This window comes from Lates calcarifer, linkage group LG8 (assembly GCF_001640805.2).
Source record: "Lates calcarifer isolate ASB-BC8 linkage group LG8, TLL_Latcal_v3, whole genome shotgun sequence".
Lineage (NCBI taxonomy): Eukaryota > Metazoa > Chordata > Actinopteri > Centropomidae > Lates > Lates calcarifer.
Window position 1 is genome coordinate 9954058 of NC_066840.1, and position 21443 is coordinate 9975500.

General features: G+C 42.0%; 1 protein-coding gene across 1 annotated transcript in view; it reads right to left on the reverse strand.

Annotated features, from left to right (window-relative positions):
- Positions 1 to 21443, reverse strand: part of cacna2d2a (calcium channel, voltage-dependent, alpha 2/delta subunit 2a) — a 136953-nt gene that overhangs the window by 81461 nt on the left and 34049 nt on the right. Inside the window, 1 exon segment of the mRNA XM_051072232.1 lies at positions 18784 to 18900. Coding sequence (XP_050928189.1) covers positions 18784 to 18900 — 117 coding nt within the window.

Sequence of the window (21443 nt, forward strand, 5' to 3'; positions counted from 1 at the left end):
TGATTCGTTCCCTCCCCGTCCTGTCTAAGAAAATAATCCCAGAGCTTTCTTTTCATCTCTGTCAGATGTGGATGGTGCGTGTCTGTATTATCTGAGGTGCTGATACACTGACTGCGACTGTTTTTATGCAATTTTTTATTTTATTTGTGGAGTATCATCTTGAACCACCTGCACTGACTTATACCATACTGGTATGGTACTGCATATTCTGAAGCCATACTGTATGTTTATTAGAACTACACGTTGTATAAACTTGACTGTTACACATTGAGTTTGAAACTTCAACATTATCACTGAAATACTGTTGGTCCCAGATGTGTTTATCCTACCTTACATATAAGCTGTCAGTAAGTAGTAGTTAATTAGCACTGCAAAGAAACGCCTCTCAACAACTTCCATGCTGTCTGTATCTTTTTTAGTTAACACACATAGAAAAATAAACATACAACAGCTTGGTGCAGAGACTGCACACAGCATGTAAGTAAGTCCTGTCATCACACAGTCGGGCTGCACACTGTTACCAGAAACACAACCCAGCTGACTCAGGGGTGTATTGGTGACTAGCTTGCTAGCTAACAAGATAAACATGTAAATAAGACATTTTTGGAGCTGCTGGAAAGCTGATTCTTCACTTCACACACATCAAGGGAAACAGTTTGAATTTGTGCGTTAACTGAGGTTGATAAAGAGAAAATGTGACAAAAGGCGATGAAAACTTATTGCAGTAGTGACTATTAAATGCCACCAGTCCCCCATAATGAAAAAAAGGCATAAAGTTAAGCATTAGGTCTATCATACCGTGTAAACACCCCTGGTTGGAATCCATCTAGGACACTTTTGTTACATATCATCCAACCCTCTGTCTACAATGTTGGCTGGCAAACATGCAAATTCATGTGTAAGGACAGGAAAGATCAATTCATTCAGTAAATTGACATTCATGCCATATTATGTCCATCCATCATCGATACTGCTCATTCGTTAAGGGCTGGAGCCTATCCCAGCTGACACTGGGTGAGAGGTGGTGTACACCCTGTACGGATCGCCAGTCCATCACACGGCCAACATACATAGACAAACAGCCATTCACACTCACATTCACACCTACAGGCAATTCAGAGCCACCAATTAACCCGCCTCTTTGGATAGTGGGAGGAAGCCGGAGAACCCGGAGAGAACCCACATCGGCAAACTCCACACAGAACCTTCTTGCTGTGAGGCGACAGTGCTAACCGCTGCGCCACTGTGCCGCCCTGCCGTGTTATGTGAGAAACATGAATGAGGTGTCAGACTGTGGCTGTTTAATTATGGCACAGAATCTTTAAACGTCCTATTAAGAATATTCATATATTCTCTTTTTTGAAACTGGCTTGAAACATTAAATTGGAAACATACTGTGACCGTACTGTGACTGTTGATCTTGGCTAAACACACATCAGAAACATGCATATGCTGGACACAAGAAGATCTAATTGTAATTAATGTTCTGATCTGATAAGGGTCAGATAAGGGTCAGGTTTTTATTTTTAACAGGAGTTTCTTTTAAGTCAGATAATTTCTTAATTTTACAGAATACATCAACATTAACATGACATTAATACACTAACAGAATAAAAGAGATCTTTTTGATGTTCTGAAGAAACACTGTATAAATTTGGACGGAGAATTGTAGATAGAAAATTGAATACCGAAGGCAGTGGCTGTGATATGTCATGTGAGAGAGAAGGAAGGGGCTAATTTATGCTGACCATGAGAATATATCCCCATACTACTAAAACAGTGCTGAGGATAAATGAATGATACGACAAGAGGTAGAGCCCAGGGCGTACAATGCCGCTGCAAAGTCTAATCAGCCTAACAAGGGTGAAAACGCACACATTCAAGACATCTCAAATTTGAATTATCAGTTTTAAACACGTGCACACATGCACTGGCTCTTTCGGTCCAAAGCATTTGCTCAGAGATGCAGAAAAGCCATTGACATGCATCTGTTTTTAAAGAATACAGGCACTCAGTGTTGGTGAAGGGCAGAGAATGAAAATATCTCATTTAAATTGTTGCAGAAAGAATAAACTATTTTTGAGAAAGCTTCAGCCTGCTGGTATATTCAGCATCATTACAGACTAACATTGGTCAAAGATTATACTGTGTATCCCATTCTGTCTGTGTGTATGAAGCCAATTTACAAGATGGCATTTTCAGTTTCTCATTACTTGAGCGATATACACAGTTCGCCTTTTATCTCACCTACATCATGCTAAACATATCAGGTGTTGGGGAAATGGCGTGCTGCAAAGAAAGGCAGGTGCATAAAATAAAACAGCCATGTGGAAAATGTAAAATTACAGAAAAACCTTTTGCAGAGGAGAAAGATAAAAGGAAGGAAAAGCAGACAATTTTAAGAAGATGAAGAAAAGCAAAAGTGTGACAGAGGGAGAGAGAGAAGGGGAGAGCCAGGCAGCAGTGAAGCAGTATAACCTTGACAGAGAGCATCTTCTGACAAGCATCTGCCTCCTGTAATAATTTAGAAATAATCTCCATCCACAAAGGCCCAGCAGTCTGGCAGAGTAAATGCTCTGTGCCTGATCGATCACTCCGATTCAGCCAGCTGCCGGTCTCCGTGTGCGCAGGCCCAACATCGATCTCGGGCCTTCTCTCTCTCTCTGTGCTGTACAGAGGAGGATGATAAAGTGAGGAAGAGGATGAAAAGGTGAGAGAGAACAGAGATGGGGGTAGTGATGTCAAACTGAGAAAAACAAAAAGGGAGATTCAAAAGCTGATTTCAGAAATAACAGCGCATAGTCAAAGAAAACAAAAGTGAAAGCTACTGAAAATTGAAAACAAACATTTTATAACAAAAGGAAGTAGATGAATCTCCACAAACTGCACTACAAACCCAATCCAGACTGTTAGTGCCGCTCCCCTGTCAGGCCTCGCCTTATGACAAATACCATCCGCTGGACAACGGACCGTCCTTTTGTTGAGAGCGTTTGGAGGTACAGTAGGTGGCCACCCAGTTTCAGCCAAGAGGAATACACACTAGCACACACAGGCACATCCCATCAACACATCCAATTACTACTCAGCATTGTGACAGCATTAACTGCCACTGTGCATTTGGCCCCTAGCAATTAATTGACTTTTAAATAGTCTGCCATTAGCACCAATTTAAATGAATAGATGTACTCCTCCGCCTTCACTTAGCATACTTTGCCGCCGCTGCAGCACCACTGTGTCATCCGGTGAAGCAAGCCAGGTTTTAAAACAGAGTGAGAACAAAGTGGGCCATGCTTCTAAAATGTGTCATTATGCACATAGGCCGTTTATTACAGTATCAGTATTATATCAGACCATTATGCTGAAACACCTGTGTACAGTGTGAGGTATGACCTAAGCTTCACAGGTTTTGTCTGATGGTGCAAAGACTTCCTTTGTGAAGGAGATTCAGTTGAGCATATACAGGCATGATTTCCACTTTTCCAAACTTTCCCCACTTTTAGTTTAGTTTTATTTACTCTAAGAATCTCTCTAAACAAAGTCTTTTTTTGTGGACTTTTGTTTGTCCTGTTTTTTGCCTCCCAGGCTGCAAAGAAGCTACCGCCCTACCCTCTGACTGGTGGATGTTGTGCTGTACCTGCAGCCTGAGAGGAGGAGTTCAAGGCTGGAAAAACATTCTTCAGCTCCTCTTTTATTCTCATTTATAATCAGTACTCGCATAGAAAGATCTCTCTAGATACATTTACAATATTTATCATAAAGTATGAGGTAGTAATGAAAACCAAAAGTGCTTTTTACTGGCATTAGTATAATACTGTAATGAAAATAGCATTTTCAATTATTTTATATTTTAGAAAACCATTAATTTGGAAACCCAATCATTTGTTTCAGAATAATTTCAGAATAATTCATATTTATGTATTTGTAATTGGGTGGGAATCAACAAAACTCTGACTTAATGTGCATTGTATGGGTGTCAGTGTTATAAATACTGTATGGGGGGGGGGGGTCAAATGGTAGAGGCTTATTGTGATAAGCTCAACCTGAGCTTGTAAGTTTGTAATCAATGATAGGGATTAATGTGTATCAAAGAGAAGAAAAAGAGCCAGGTTGCTTTTATCTGAGGTCGCTAAGATTACAGGAGCAAAAGGACGAGAACACACACAAACGAAAGAGAGAGAGAGACAGGAGGAGAGGGAGAGAGACTGTGAAAACAGGCCAGAGAGTAGAGAGGGAGAGAGAGAGAGAAGGGGATGGAGTGAGATAATTATTATCATAGCGGTAGTTTTCCAAGGTCAATATTTGAGATTCTCCTCGACTGTCTCTGTGAAGCATATACCCCCACCTCCCCACCCTTCAGTACCTCATCGCTCCACTGCTGCCTCCAGGCAAGCGCCTATCTTCCCTTTCCTTCTTTTCCCCATTCCCACGCCTTTCTCCTGTCACTCATCCAGCAGAGGAAGACAGTGTCCCATCCCCCTGGTCATTGCCTCGAATGAGCCGAAAGCTATAGCCGACAGCTGCGGTATAGTTTTTCAAACACAGGACGAATTAAATGGGCGATAAACAAACAAACGGGCCCTCTCTCTGTGTAGTTTAGGGAGCCACCTGTCAGTCAGCCGAGAAACAAGGTAACTGGGCATCAAAACCACATCTCCCAGCCCCCTACTTCATTGGCCTGTAAGGAAAAACACCTGCCAATCATGAAAAGTGTTAGGTCATTATGTTATGACAGGCTATAACAGGCTGACAGAGTTATGACAGGCTGTCAGAGCTCAAGACAGTGGGGCAGAAATCATGGATGAGGAGGAAGAAGAAGAAGAAGAGGAGGAGGAGGAGGAGGAGGAGGGGCAATGGGCTGCGAAGGAGAGGAAGGTGAACCAGAGTTTGACAGTGTGTATTCAAAACTCCTCCTGAGGACTGAGGAGCACGCCACAGACTAAAATAACTTTATATGGGGAGGATTTAAAGTGCTTGAACACGATGCACACATGTGAGAGTCCATTAGGTTTTTGAGATTTTTTGAGAAAATATTTTAAGTCACAGATATTTGATGATGTCATGGGCTCAGGGACATTTTATTGACGAGTGACGGAGTGATTAAATGATTGATTATTAAAAAAATAATCAACAGATTACTTTAGAATGAAAATAATGATCAGTAATCATTAATTTCAGTCTTATGGTTTAACATTTAAGGCTGATAAACATCAGTAAACACTGCATGTACAGCACAAAAGCAATAAAGACAACAGTGGGAAAAAAAAAAAAACAACCTGTGGGAACACGCGTGCGCATGCACACACACACACATACACACACATCATGTGTAAAGCACTGCCGGCAGGGAGGCTCTGGGCATTTGCCTCTGCACTAACACCAATAAAAGCCCCGTTTCTTTTTTGCATAACCGCGATTGCAGGCCAGTGCCACAACTGACATGAGACGAGGCAACAAGCTGAGACAGACTCTGAACGGCTTCCACTTAAGACACAAACACAACAGAAGAGAAGTGACAGCGCAGTGCAAATGAATGCAAACTTGGGAGAAATGGAACGGAGAGAATAATTCAATCTGCAGCCACCTCCTCCAGTCAGCCAAGGAGAACTGAGCTGAGGGGGAGGGAGGGAGGGAGGAAGAGGAGGAGGAGGAGAGAGGGCTGAGGCGTGAGATGCCTTTCTCCCTGGGCAGGGCTGGGGTGGCAGGCGCCCAGATAAAGCTGGGGCCGAGCAAAGATTAACTGCTTGCTCTGATGGAAGTGCAAAATAAAGGCAAGCCGACCTCTGATTCCCATGGCCTCTCTGCGTGAGTGTCCTTACTCTGTGGGGACAAGTGGCGGGGATTGTGTACATTAACCATGATGAGAATTTTTAAACAGAGTCAACACCAGAAAGAGACTAATGCCATTCCTCCTGCGAGCAGTAGGAGCTGCACGACCTCTCATATCGTTTCAAACTTATCCCTTTTTGTCTTTCACAAACATTCAAACTTTTCATTTCCCGCAGTCCTGCACTGCAAAATTACACAACAGCGTTGGCAAAGGCGCCTGCAGAACTGAGCTGTTCTGAATATCACTTCTAATTGTTTGAGCCCTTCCAGTTGTTGAAGCACAGGCACTACAGTAAGACACAGCTTTCCTGGTGAGACTGAGCTGCTCTGTAAGACCTGTGGTGGTCCAGTGAAGTTGATCTCTTGGATCATTCTAGTGTGGTTGAGCTCAAGTGCTAAAGCTCTGTTAGCTCTGCAAAGAATAGATCTTTCCTATTACTCCAGGCAATTCTTTCCTCGCTGTAACAGTTTTCCAGAAAAGTCGATGATCAGAAGCAAACCAACACTGGATACTCAAGAAAGGATTTTTCTTTCTTTCTTTGTGTGCTGGATTTATCAGTTGTATACAGTGTAAAACAACTTTTTACCTTAGGTCACTTAGAAAGGCCCATAATGCAGTAATTACAAGACCATTCATTCCTCTACATCACTGAAGCAGTGGCTTGTACAACCATCAAAGTAATGGCTCTTGTGTTTTCTCAGATATAAAAGTAGACCACTTAAAGTTTCTTTTTGCAAACCTGATTACCCAAAAATATGCCACAAACAGCATTCACAGGTGAAACCTGATTATTTTTGTCGTGTATATATATGTGTAACTCCTATGTAACTGGATTTCTACAGGGTTAGGTGAGTGCGTGTTGATGCCAGAGACCTCAGACAGGGAACTTCTGTGCATGTTAATATAAAACATCAGGATGCAGACCTCTCAGGTTTTATACTCTCAAACCATTGAATAAAATGTATTTGTCTGAAGTAGAGACAGAATAGTTTGACAGATGTGATTTCTGTGCCCAAAACATAAAATACTGTTTAGGAGGCATTTGTTAAAATTTACATAAATTTGGCGTTACTGTGTGTGTGTATGTGTGCATGTGTGTGTCTAGTTATGTAAGAGCACCATACTGTGAAAACAGCCCCTGTTCTTCCGATCAATGGTCTGTCAGGAACTAACAGCTCCTTTTCAGGACACAAGCCCATTATTTGCCTTGTCCATTCCACGAGGAATAAAAGAAGGGACTCGCTCAAGCAGAACTCAACTCTCCATCACACTGGAATTAAAGCACAGCTTCCCGGGGTCAGAGGCGGGCTATGGATATCAGGCCAGCATTACAGAGAGGGATTATTTACCTCCCTATCAACAGCTACTTGGCCCACGAGCAACATCCCACTCGTGATCAGGTCTCATCAACAAACAGCGTAAATATTTCTATCACTGAACCCAAATACACTTTAAAGATCTTAAATTTAATGTGCAGTTTCACTGCCATATAGATTCTTTTATGCAAAAAGCAATGTTTAGTCCTGGATTAATTAAAAAAGGGCAGTAAAAGAGCCTTTTTTTCTCCATCTCTGTGGTCTGTATCCACAAAAGTTTGCACATTGTCCCATGGGGACCATTTTGCTATATGGCCTCTCGGCTGATACTCTGATAAGAGGGAGCTGGCAGATAATCGCCAGTATGAAGAGGAGGCAGCGGAGGTGGAGGGCTCTGATAGGGTGGAGGGCTGGGAGATTGCAGGTTGGGTTGATTTTGACCTGCTTAGAAGCAGCTTAGCTACAATAATGATATAATAAATAAATAAAGAAAGAAAGAAAGAAATTGCCATTCTACAAAAAGGTCTCACTGGGAAATGTAGATGACCACAGTGTGTCGCTTTGTCTTTGAAAATACAATTTTCTATTCCAACAAGGTGCTGTTTTTACGCAGTGCTTATTTCATTTTTTCACTACACAGAAGTATAACATATATTTTCTATTTGATTGCCTAGGCGTTTTTCAAAAGCCCCTTTCATAAAAGTGATCTTTCAGTTGTGCCCTCTAGGAAAGAAAACAACGAACAGACAAGAGCAGTGCCTTGCAATTGGAAAGAGAGAGAGAAAAAAAGGTCTGCGTTTTAGCACAGCGATTCCTGATTCAAGTGTCTGTCTCTCCTTTTCCCTCCTCTCTCTGCAGATACAAAATCGCACATGGGAGACTCGAAATATATGTTTTATGCAGCTTGGAGAAACGGCTGCATAAAAGCACAAAGCAGTCATTTCTATTCATTTGTCTCTCGCTGACGGGGAAATGAAGGAGTGAAGCAGATGCTATTGCTACGTGAACAAGTTGCTTAAACACAGAAAGCATTTTTTCCTTTCAAGAAGAAGTTGGATAATTAGATGCTGAATCAAACCCCCATCCCTTCACTTCCTGCCTGGAACCCATATTGTCACTCAAATGAATGATTTTGTGTGAGGCAGGAACACGGCAAGGGAAAAAAAAAATTACAAATCTTACACTGACATTTGTTTAGGGAGGGAAAAAGGAAGGGGGGGTGGGGGGTGGGAGGGGGCATTCAAATGGAGCTGAAAATGGTACATTCACAGCTAAAATAAATGTGTGCATTGAAGATGTGAAGAAAAGTGCTAGAGGCAGCGTACTGGCATGAAGCAGATCAGGTTCTGACATTTTGTCTAATGCGAAATGCTGCCAAGGAGCAGTGGGTGGGATGTTGTGACCTTTATCAGTGGGAGTGATAGAATGACCCAAGACTATAGATAGAATAATCTGGAGATACAACTGCTTTTACAACACAATGCTGCAACCTCTCCCTGTGTGTGAGAGTGTGTGTGTGTGTCTCTGTATAACCTCCCACTCTGAGTATCAGCGTGTGTGTTCGCTGACCTTCTGACGTATCTGCAGCGGGCAGCAGCACAGTGACGCTGTCGCAGGTGTGTACGGGTGACTTCTCCTATGAAGGTTAAACGGCCGATGCTTCAGCAAATTCTCTCAAGGCTTGGAAGAAGTTAGCCAGCCATACATTGAATGAGGTAAGTGTGTCCATTCATATGAGTATGTGTGTGTGTGTGTGAGTGTGTGAAGTGTAATAGCTTTGCTGCAGGTTGTAACAGATGGTTGCTAATGGAAGTTCATAGATCTGAATGACAGGGGCCAGGGGATTGGGGAGGAGATTATGGGAGGGGATATGTGATTCAGTGTGTGTGTGCAGATCCATGTGTTGGAGTGTGTCTACCTCTGTGTATATATGCATAATTAATGTGTCTATCTCGAAGAAAGTGGACCAACTTGTGCTTCTAGTCCTTGGGTAAAAGAAGATAAGTTTTTGGCCATGCCAGTGGTATGGCTTTAGGGATGGTCATGCCTGTCTGTCTGTCCAGACTTAAATATCTCAACAGCTTTTGGATGGACTGTCATAAAAAATTGTACATATATTCATGGTGCCCAGAGAATGAATCTTAATGACTCTGGTGATCCCTGACTTTTCCTCTACTGCCACCACAGTGTTGACATTGGTGATTTTGAGTGAACTATCTCAACAACTACTGGATAACTACTGATTGCCACAACATTACATATGATACAGACATTCATGGTCCCCATAGGATGACTTGTAATAACTTTGGTGATCCACCATCAGGTCAGAATTGTGCTTAATCCAGTACTTGGTTTTATGACCAAATACTTCTAAAACACACATTCCCATGAGCCTCAGCTGTTCTTCATGTTTAGTGTCAGTTAGTAAATGTTAGCATGCTAAATGATGAATGATGCATGATGAATATCAGTAGCATTTAGCTCAAAGCACCATTTTCAAATAAAAAAATTGTACGAGTATAAAAGAGTTTGTTCTCAGTTTTATGGTTGATGATCATCTCATCGAACAACTCCTTCATTTGTCGCTTCACGCCAACAGGAGGGAAATCTGAGGTTAAACTGGAAATATAATTTCTGCTGACATTCTCGAGCACTCATTCTGGGAGAAATGTAAAACCACAGATTATGACTGACAATATAAAGACAAGATAATAAATATGGTCCCAACACTGTGTTTGCTCACCAGTGTTTGTATGTTTGTATGTCTGTTCCTCAGCACACATGGCCAATAATCAATAAATAAACAGTCCTCGTGCTCTGTTTGTTCATCAATGTTTGTATTTTTGTTTGTCAATAATCACCATGCATGCTGAGAACACAGCGGAGACATGTCAAACATTAAACATTTACATCTGTTATCAACATCTGAAATGAACTTTTCACTAGTTTTCACAAATTTGTTCATTTGTTCAAGAAATGCCAAAACACCCTTCAAAACACCAGCTCAGGACCTGGAAACATAGAAAATACTATAAATGGTGTATTTCCTCAGGAACCTGATGGGATCTCTCTGAACTACATTGACAGAAATTTGATGTGTGTTTTTTTTGCCAATCAGTGCACACTGCGAGTTGTAAAGTTTCCTCTTCTATTTTTACCCAAGTAGAGCTCGGCCTACTTCCCCTGTTCTTCCCTGATGGGACCTGAGAGATATAACTGCCTCTCCAAAGGCCTACAGGAAATGGAAAACCAAATTACTTTGTTCGAGGCTCCTTTTTAATTTAGTTTGTTCACTTTCTTGTGGTGGAGGTGGAGGTGGAAGTGGAGGTGGTTGGCAGGAGGGTCGGGTGTTGTAATGTGTATAGCCATGTCTCCTACAACTCCTATACACAATGTCTCATGCATGTTAAAGTTCTGACTGGTGATTGGGTTCATTAGTTATTCAAACCATCTGACCTCCCCACAGCACTGCTCAGACACTCATTATGAAGCCCTTGTAATTCATTAAGCTCCCTAAATGAACACAAGCCATACTGAGAGGTGCCTGCTATTACTGAGTGGCATGCTGTGCCTCGGGGAGGTTAATAGTAAGTGTGTGGATCAAGTTTTAATGCTATGATGAGGGCAGGGTTGGACGTTAACCACTCGCATCAGGAGAATGATGGGTTAGAGGAGGACCCTAAACTGCAATGGTGTAAAGTCATTAAATTATACTCCATGTACTGTGAACAAATATACCTGGAATAAAATAAACTCTGTGAGGAGACCACTTTAAAACTGATGTTAATGATGATCACAGAATACACACTTTCATATATTCTTGAAAGAATTCACCTAAATGTCTCCCCAGAATGAGGTGTGATGGGAGTGAGGCTGCAGGGGAATCACACTCTCTCTGAAAGTGGGAGACAACTCCTTCATTTGTCATCGCTTCACGCCAACAGCAGAGACATAATCACTTGCTGCCGGTGGTGTAATACATTGCGGGCACACCAGCTGCTGTCGTGCCGTTGCTGTTGGGAATGACAAAAACTTCCAGTGCTTCAAGTGATTCAGAAAGCCTGGTGATATCTTTAAAAATCTCTTTTGAAAGGACGTGTACAGTATTTGTCGATTTACTGCACTGCAGGCAACATGCAACACAAAGCAGCACTAAATAACTAGATTGAAACGAGTCGTCAGCAGCTGCATTGAAATCAGGAACCAGACCCAAATCAGACAAAGGAGGGCTTCACTTTACTAATCCTCCAGCTCTAGCACACTCAACCACTGAGGGCCAATCCAGATCGGAGTGACAGCTCTCACCGCTCACAACAGCTTCACAGTGGTGTGATGGCAGGAGCCTCGTTTTTTGGGGTTGGTGGCCCTTTAAAAGACCGAGGGCTAAATTTAGCTGTTATAAATTGGTTATTTGTGCCGGATGCCTGTTCAATTAAAGCCAGTCACTGAGGCGTCTGAGATCTCGCTGGGATGACGACTCAAGTCATCAACCACACACTCCGAGGAGGTGGTTATACTCCCAGTGTTACAACAGTAACAATAATTAAACTGTTGATTTTGTTGTTGTTGCTTTCTGGTCCCACCATTAACAAATAACAGTATGAAGGATGACTTATCATTAAAATGAACAAGTGCACAGTTACTGCCTTTTCATAATTCATCAAACTACCAGATGATCAAAGCTGCAGATCTCTGACAGTTTTGTTGAAGTATCGCTCTTTATCCCAATAAACATGCACTGGAGCAAAAAGACAGTGAGCAGCTTCACCTCCTTTTTTTTTTTTTTTTGTCATGATAGATTTTTGCAAACCAGCACCTCATCAAGCCTGCGCTCATTCTCACCCCACTTCTTCAAAGTTACAGTTCCCCAGTGGAAACAGTGAGTGAACTCAAAAAGAAGCAGCCTGTGTTCACGAAGGCTGGATATTCTGTGACAGTTCTCCTGACAGGAGGTTTTTGTGACCACTCATAAAGCTGGTACAACTCTGGGAGTAAGTGTAAACTGATGGTTTTCTTTTTCTAAAATATATTGCTATGTTCTCTGTCACAGTGAAGTATACAAAACTGTCAGAATGACTGACTTGAAAATGAGCAGGAGCATGACCGACAACCTGCTGCTAGCATTTTACAGTTTGATAACTGTTCAACGTCAGCTCTAATTCCCTCTTTTTTCTTTAGTAGAAAAAGCAGTGGGTATTTCAGATGTCATTTCTAAGCAATGTGAAAATATCAGTGTACTGCAGGCCAGCTCAGTGTGAAGAGGTCGCAAAGTTCACAAGCAAGTCGCTCCAAAATGTTCACACCTGCGCCAACACGTGCGTGCTCACGCTCCTTTCAGCGTGCGTGCCACGCATGAGAGTCTGTGTCTCAATGAATTATTAATGGATGTAACGTGATGACAGATGACTCGGAGCGGCCCGTCCCCTCCCCATCCCTGACCCGGCTGTGTCGTCTTGGTTTCCACAGTCAGGAGGAGACGGAGGGTCCACGCAGTCTGATTGATTATTTCTGTCAAGCACACTTTTGCTGTCCCCTGCGCAGCGTCCGGCCTGAGCTCTCCTCCAATCTCTCACAATCACTATCACCATGGCCGCAAAGTCACAGGACATCTCCGTCATTTTCTGAAGGAGTCGAACCCGCCCACTGTCCACCATCTTCTCAGTTGTCATTGGGATGTGATATCTGGTTGGAAGCTCCAGAAGAAGTAGAAAAAGTGGAGCTTGAGATAAAGGAATAGATCTACATACTATATGGGAAACATGTTTTCACTTTCTGGCCAAGAGTTGGATGAGTAGACTGATGCCACTCTTCTATCTGTACCAAAAACACAAGGGGAAAGATCTGCCGGCCAGCACCTCTTAATTTCACTATTTATAGGTATTTAAATGTGTTTCCAAGGTCAAGAGTAAAATTTTCACATTCAATTATCTTAGAATTTTGATGTCACATATTCTGACACAGTGAGCGGTTTTAAATGGTGGAGCATAAAAGCAAAGGACTAACCTACCTACTGTTGTTCAGAGAGCAACAGATAAACAGGGAAAGGGACAGAGAACAGAGAAATCAGCAGATATGTTGCTGATTGTCTCTCTGTTTGGATTTTGACAAGACATCGAGAGAAGCTGCCTCAGGTGTGAACAGCCCAGGTGAGTCGACACTTCACTTCAGTTTCACTTCTGGTCTAAAGATATTTGCTGCACATCTGCTGTCACTGTGTTGCACATAGGCCTCAGAGTGAATCATATCTATTTATATGGGTCATTCTTGTGAAGTGAGCCACAGATCTCACCATGCACACAAACTGTGTCTTTTCTTGTATTCTGTGCGTACGGCCTGCTGCTACAGCTACCTGCCTAACTTCATTTTTGCGAGAATATTCAACCAGGCTTCGTCCCTTCACCCCACTGCCTCATCTCCATGGTTTGACCCTGCAACCGTCTCAATAACCAGCCCGGTGGAGTGCTGGGTGTGTATCCATCAAGCAGGGAGCAGCCCAGAGGCAGCCATCCTTCAGCCTGTAAGTGGTACTGGAATAGTATTGAGATCTGTGTAATTGGATTAGACCAACCTTAGTCCCCTCTCTATTCCACCATTCCCTCTGTGAAATCATAACTTAAGAGCTTTGACAATGGTAGTTTTGCTGTGCAGCAGCTGATGGGAATGTAACATGATCTCTGCCTGTAGCTCGTGGCCTCATCTTCCCTCCCCGAGGCTGGAAAATCCCAGCAGCGGCCTGACTGACAGCTCGACTTTGCCCGGCTTTGACTGACAGCGTACAGGATGTTGTGCAGTCTCAGCTGGTTCCGAGGGGCCCGACTGATCTCAGGCCTCTGTGGTGATCATATGGAGCATCACAAAGAGGAGCGCGGGAAGGGATGAGGGCTCAGATCAGTCTGGGAGGTCTATCACACCTGTTTGGCTCTATACACATGACAGGTTACATGGAGGGCTGTGTTCTCTCTGGCTGCTGCTGGGTTAAAAGGCCTGTCAGACACACACTCAGGTGTGAGCCTGTTGCTCTGATAACCACACACACACACACACACACACACACACACACACACACACATACATAAAGGCAGGCACAATGCAACTACAAAGAAACACATGCACCCACAGAACTGGTTTGTGCAATGTGCACAAGTACACAAATACACACACAGTACTCAGCTGCTACCTGCACATCAATACATAGTGTAACCTCTCAGCTAAAGTGATCTCAGATTATCAAGCCACAGAAAAACTTGGTGCAAGTCACAATATTGATTATTAAATTATTTCACACAGCAGGTTCTCTTCCTCTCAGAGAGGAAGAGATACTGTACCTCTTTATGTCTGTTCACAGTCTCACAGATAGATTATTATATATTATTAGAAACATTAGTTTGCAAATGTTCCAAAGGAATGAGAGATGATCTAAATATTTGGACCAGTTATAGAGAGATATAAATAAGAAAAGTCCAAGAGCAATAGGCTGAAAATTAAGAAACCTCAAAGTCAAGAATGTATTAATATTAATTAATTATTCCTTTATTATTGTATGCTGAATTCAAAGCTTACTTATGTATTTATTTGTACTTTCAGTGAATGGGCTGACAACAAGATTCTCTAGGTTGAGCCAGCAATTACAAGAATTAGTTGAATTAAAGTTCACAAATTGAACACAGTCTCTATTTTCTCGTTAATGACCAACATCTTGCAGTAGAATCTTATTCAAAAAGTATGGGCTAGATTAAGCTAAAATATTTAAAGCTGCAGGTCAGTGTGTAACTATTATTTATTTTATTTATTTATTTATTTAAATATGCACTGAAACATATCTTAATGTTGAGAGCTGCTGTGACCCGAACTCAAAGAACAGCAGCAGTGCAGAGATATTTCCTTCTAACCAATCAGAGAAGGCCAGAATGGGTGGGAGTTTACACACCTCTGGTCCACTACTGCTCTTGCACTGAGGCTTCAAGCTAGTGTTAGCTGCTGGAAGACGTCACTGTGGCTGAGTCACAAGCTAACAAGCCCCAGATTCCTGCATTAGCTGAGACAGTGAACACAACTGGGAGGATGTAGGTGAAGCTGGGTGGAGCGTCACAGAGCAGGGAGAGGGAGGGGTGGGAGGAGCAGAGTGCTTCGTCATGCGAGCACTAACTTGATTTCCAGAGTTTGCATATTGTGACTTTAAGTTCTACTTGAAGATGATGTCTTTTCCTAAATGCGTAAATGTGCCTTTAGCAAAAGAGTATAACGTAACTTGCAGACAACAGCTAATATCATCACACAGAAAACTTTTGTGGAGTTCAGTACCTTTCTCAGCTCTTATCTGATTGGCCGCTGAGTCAGCTTATCTAAAAACAGTGAGCATGTACCCCGTCAAAGAAAAAAAAAAAAAAAGAGTCCAGGTGTCAGCTTCAATTCACACGGCCGCTGAAATGAGCTAAAATTTGAAACATCAGAGGAAGCCTTCCTGAGTCACATTTCAACCTGCCTCGGAAAACAAAGAGATTTATATAAAATGTCCAGCGGCAACGTGCAAGCCTGTCAGCCTACTGGGGTTTGTGTTACATTTTAATTTTGGCACCGACCGTAGAATCAGATCATTGTTTGAGAAGATGGCTGAAGCCAGAGGCGAGAAACGAAGAGCAGACAGGGACATGGAGTGGAGGAGATTAAGACAAGGGAAGGGAAAGAATAAACACCAGGGAGGCTTTTGACAAAAAGTAAGTCAGCTTATGTTGCTTCCATTTTTAGGGTGACAGGAACATTCAGTACACTGTATTTAAATTATATGTTATAGATATTTAGATACCTAGTTCCTCAGTGGCTGTGTGAAGGCAGGAATACACTGCAGTATTAGTTATGCCAAATGTGGATATCATAGCTGAAATGCAGAATACAAAAAGACTGTGTGTTAATTAAGCTGCTGTTTCCAACTGTTGCACGCCACAAACTGTATCTTGTTCATTGCAGGAATAATCCCAGCTAAAGTGTTAGCCCAGGAAGGTTAAACAAATAAACCCTCACCTACTGGATTTTGTGTTTTTTTCATCCCTATTCCTCAACTATACAAACACAGTATTTAAATGATTAGAATGTGCTGCTAATTTAGGAATTAAGGCTAAAGCAACTAAATCCAGAGCAGTGGAAAATGCTTCCCTCCCCACTATATATCAGTAACTCAGTATTTAGAGTCAATGCGTATTTTCTCATTAGCAATATAAACATGAATTACAACGAATCACCCGAAGCAGTATTTAAATAGGTTGCAGGAGAATAATTTCTTCCTGCATGCGTACACACGCCTGTGCACGCGCGCGCACACACACACATCGGCTCTTTTTTAAATGTGTGGCAGCACCATTACAGGGGGTAGAAACAGGCTGGAATATAAAACGCTGTCAATACAGCGCTGAGCGGAGTTTGAGACCTTCTTATCTACAGACTGCATTGAGACATGGCTTTCACTTTTCTCCCCCGTATGAATAATAAGTCCACATGAATTTATTTGCTTACAGTCTTGAATTTTTAGTTTTAGTGAAAAAAGAGATAAATTATAACGTGCCAAAATAAAACATATTAACTTGTTGTATACTTTTTGTTAAGGTTTGTATTCCATAATGACATAATGACTCCTTATTTCTTTGCTTTGCTCGCTCCCTTTTGCAATTTTATCATTCTCCTCTCCTCCCTGTTTTCTTTTTTTTGATTTCCCCCCAAACTCTTTCTCTACCTCCCTCTACACCCCCCCCCACCACCACCTCCCATCCTTCTGCTCTCGTTCTCCTTTCCCTCCCGCTTGCTGCTCATTTTTAAATCTATGAATTTCTGAACATCATTTTCTTGATTTTTCCACGCCCCAGGGAGACATTCTCATTCCAGCCCTTCTCTTTTTTCACCTCATTTCCTCCCTCCTGAGTGAATCTCCCAGACAGGATGTGAGGTGACAGTGTGGCCCATGGAGGTTAGGGTGTGTGTGTGTGTGTGTGTGTGTGTGTGTGTGTGTGTGTGTGTGTGGTGGTAATGGCGGGGGGGCTGAGGGTTGTGGTGTATGTGTGTGTTGAGAGAGGTGGAAGTGATGAAGTTGGGGGTGCTAAGAAGCACCTTTCACTCTTTTGAAAAAAAAAAAAAAAAAAGCAGGGATGGGGGGTCAGCGTTCCTTCAAATCCAATCCTACACATGACCACGGGACACGTACGGTGACGCCCTCTTCCCTTTCAGGATCCGAGCTGTAGAATTAACCGTGCCTTAGAGAGACTTCTGCTCCTTGGCATGAATGTGCCTCATCCCACTAGACCTCATGCTCTTGAAAGATATACACTTCTGCCTCTTTATACAGCTTCGGCTGTGTTAGAAAAAATGTCTGTACTTTCGCCTTGAGAGAGCATATCTGGGCAGAAACAGAGGGAAGGAAAGTGGACAGTCCCCCACACCCTTCCTTAAATGAGGTGCCTCATGGATGAAATTCAAATTACACCTTCCATGTTCTCACACACACCCATGAAACCCTTACACACATATAAACTGAAAGCTCAGTGTCCGTTAGAGCAAGCAAGAGGGTTATAAATAAATATACCATATCAAGTGTGTATGTGTGTGAATGTACGAGTGTGTGTGGCTTCTGCACCATATGATGAAGAGGAGCGCAGTGATTAAAAGGAATCAGTGTTTGTGTGCAGACAAGTGTGCGGCTGTAAAGTGTGTGTATATGTGGGTGGAGATGATGAGAATCACCAAACTGATTAAAAGGGCTGCGTCACAGGCATTGTGGGGAGAAAAAAGAACAAATTAAAATTTAAAAAGCAATGAATACAAATTCTAATCAGGTGATTTAGGAATTATAAGCTCTCAACATGTCCTGTAATTTTAAATGTGAAGATGATTTGAACAAAACTTACTTATACTTGTATAAACAAACCTCTCAACACAGGACGGCAACATTTTGATTTTAAAATCCAGTTTTTTGCCATTACTTTATCTCTGGCATTAAAAAATTAAAAAATTCATTGTGTATACTTTTCTCATTTCCCTTCTTGTCACTCCTCTCCAGGTTTGAATCTCCTGATAACCTCTGAAATATCCCATCTCCTCACACACTGCAAATATCTTTCAGAATATACAGTACTCAGTACTCTCCACTTTCTGTCGCTGACAAAATACAATCAGCTTAAAACTGTATTTCACCAAAAAGAGGAATTACACTGCTTTCTACAATAGTCCAAGTTGAAGGAATAAAGCCGATATGCTTCCATCACCCAATTGTTTTTCCACATGGCAAAGACGTTCACTACCTTCCAGTGTGAATAAATTTAAATATACAGCAAAGTAAGAGGAGAACGGGATGATTCAGTGTGTGCAGAAAATCCTCAAAGCATTAATTCTTGCCATTGTTGTTGTGCATTATTCATGATTACTGTATGGTATTGGCTAAGTGGACATGAGGCAGAAGATTCCTCTGACAAGTCTTGAAAATAACTGAAAGTAAATTCCACCTAATCATGGTGTGGGGTATTATAATTTGTGTTGAAATTCCATATTTGACAAATAGAGAATGCCTTTGTTTGTATCAACAGAAACGTGACTTTCCAGGACAGTCAAATGATCCACCATGTTATGTGTGTTATGATGTGTGGAGCATCATCCTCTTACCTCCAGGGCTTTCCTCTTACTGTTGAGCAGCTTGGAGATGTCCCGTGCCACTCTCTCCACCAAGTCCTTGGGGTTGTTTCTCTTGATTTCAAACTGGCTCTTCTTCTCATTATAAATCTGCGGATGGAGAACACAGAGAATCAAGAGGTCAGGTGACCGAAGCCATTAGTTTAATTAAGAGGAGGAGTGCAGAGGAGCTGTCTGCTTATTCTCAAGGTAGCACACAGGATGGTAAACATTTACTGTAGAGCAGGCACTACACAGGCTGCCATTATACCCATAAGCCTCAGCACTGTAGCAGAATTAAACACAGAACAGAGCCTTAATGGCAAAGCACTTAGCTAGCCAGCTGCAGTCTGGCAGTCAGGATCAAATTAAATAAACGCAAACTCCAGCAGATCCTCACTGCTGGGTGAACACCTTGTATCTCCACAATGTTTACTCCTTTGGAACTAAGACAAGCAGCCGTATTTACAGCTTGGTAAAAACATATTTGTGACTTAATCCAATGGGTTACTGAAGGCTGTCCTAAACCCAACAGGCTGTAATTTTTTTGCAACCTGTGAAGGACCATAACCCCTTAGTTAAAGAGAAAATAGCAATTACAGTGTTTTCACTCAAGCACTGCAACATATCAAGCACTCTTACTGGGGAATTACACAAAATAAAACCAGGTAAGACCCGTTAAACAGGCTCAGTCTTTCCAAACCGTATAAAACAAGTAAGAGAAATGGGTTTGAGATGCCACAAGGGACCGGGATGTTGGGAAAAGGAGGGGCGTCCAGAGGCAGAACGACGGATGCTTGGACCGCTGACAGAGGAAGGTACTTGGGAGATTAGTCCCCCCCCCCCCCGAAGAATTGTGGCTGACTCAGCGGCCAGGGCTCTCTATAGGATCTGTAGTCTACAACAGAGCATCACCCGAGGGATTAGCACTTATCCTGTTGCCCTAAGACACTGCAAGACCCACTTTCACACCATAAAACCATTTCGTACAGTACTTCCTAAGGAAAACCGGGGAAAGCTTGTTGTTGTTGAATATTTCAAAGCAATTAAGGTCTGCTTCAGTCTGAAATGCTGCTTTTACTAATGTGAGTTTAGTTTAATTGGCATTACTCTGAGGTACTAGAAACTGACTTCTTCAATCAATCAATCAATCAATCATTTAATCAAGTAATCACACACTTCACATTGTACTCTTGATACATGAGGGTGTAATGCATAATGCTTTCACAGAGAAAAACTGCAATTAAAAATAAGTTAAATTAGATTAGAGGATGCATGCTAAGATTTGGTAACAGATCAAAAGTGAATGTGAATGTATGTCATACTTGTTTTAGTCGTAACCAATGATTAAATTTGATTGATCTCGAGACTCTGGTGGGAGGACGTTTAGGAGACATGTCATTTTATATATATATTCAGAAAAAAATACATGTTAAAAATTAATTAGAAAATCGTGCAGTTAGCCCGTACTTCAGGGCAGGTTTGAAGCGAGTGGTTTTTTTGGTCAACTAATAATTTCAAAGAGACTGATTTCAGGTTCATATTGTTTTCTCAGCAAGGCCTGAGACTGGTGCTTTTCATGAACAGCAGTCTGTTAATGACAACATGTTGGTTTTTCAGTGTATACCTGACAGTCAAACACACTGACAATTAGAGCGTTTCTCAGGTGGTCAAATGGTTTTTGTTATATTTGGTATTATGTGTGATTGTATCATGCGCGGTTCACAACTTGTGAGTATTAAAATCTATTTATCTCCTTTAATGAAATCAGCTCAGCTCTTTTCAGACCCGAATAATATGCTAACCAGTAGATTAATGTCACAGATGTTAATGAAGGAGTCTAGTCTACCATTATCTGGCATAACATAGATGTAAAACTCTGTCATTTGCACAGCGATGAAAACTAATATCATGCTTTCTGATGATGCTCACTGAGCCTTACAGTGCACCATAACACAGAAAATAACTCTTTGTAATGAAAAATTGCCCAGGCAACTGATACAATCACTATTTGTCAGCAAGGCTATAAAATGACTCCAGGGGGAAAAAAAGAAGGGTTTAATGGTCGACCATATCAAATATAGAGAATGAGACACAGACTATAGATTTTGACAACAAAGTACCAGCACTAGACCTCATCACATTATAGACTGACCTCAGAGCCCGGGATGTCACTCAGACACACATTATCCCACAGGACTTAAGACCTGCCTGGTCAGTAGGACCAAGAGGGAAAAACATGGGAGCTCACAGTGAAACCTTATTACTTACAAAGTGTGCACACTATTATACCCTGGAAAAAGAAGATGATAGAGAGAGAAAAAACAGCTGAAAACAGACTGGGTGGTGTGTGTGCAACAAACGAGGTGAGCATGTGCAGCACTGCAGCCTGCCATTCTCTTGCAGCCTGCCAGACCCCTGCATTTTGTGAGCTGATCAGCTGGCACTGTTTACGGTGAGCAAGCCATTGTTTGTGTTAATCACATGATTCAGGTTATGAATCAATAAACTAAGCTACTGTAGCCTCGGGTTTCAGCGACCATCTATGGCGTTTGAGACTCAATCGCTGATCCTCACACCCTACAGCACGCATAACAATTAGATCAGTTTCTCCTGGCTGGATGTTTACCAACCAAACATTCTCACATTTCTTT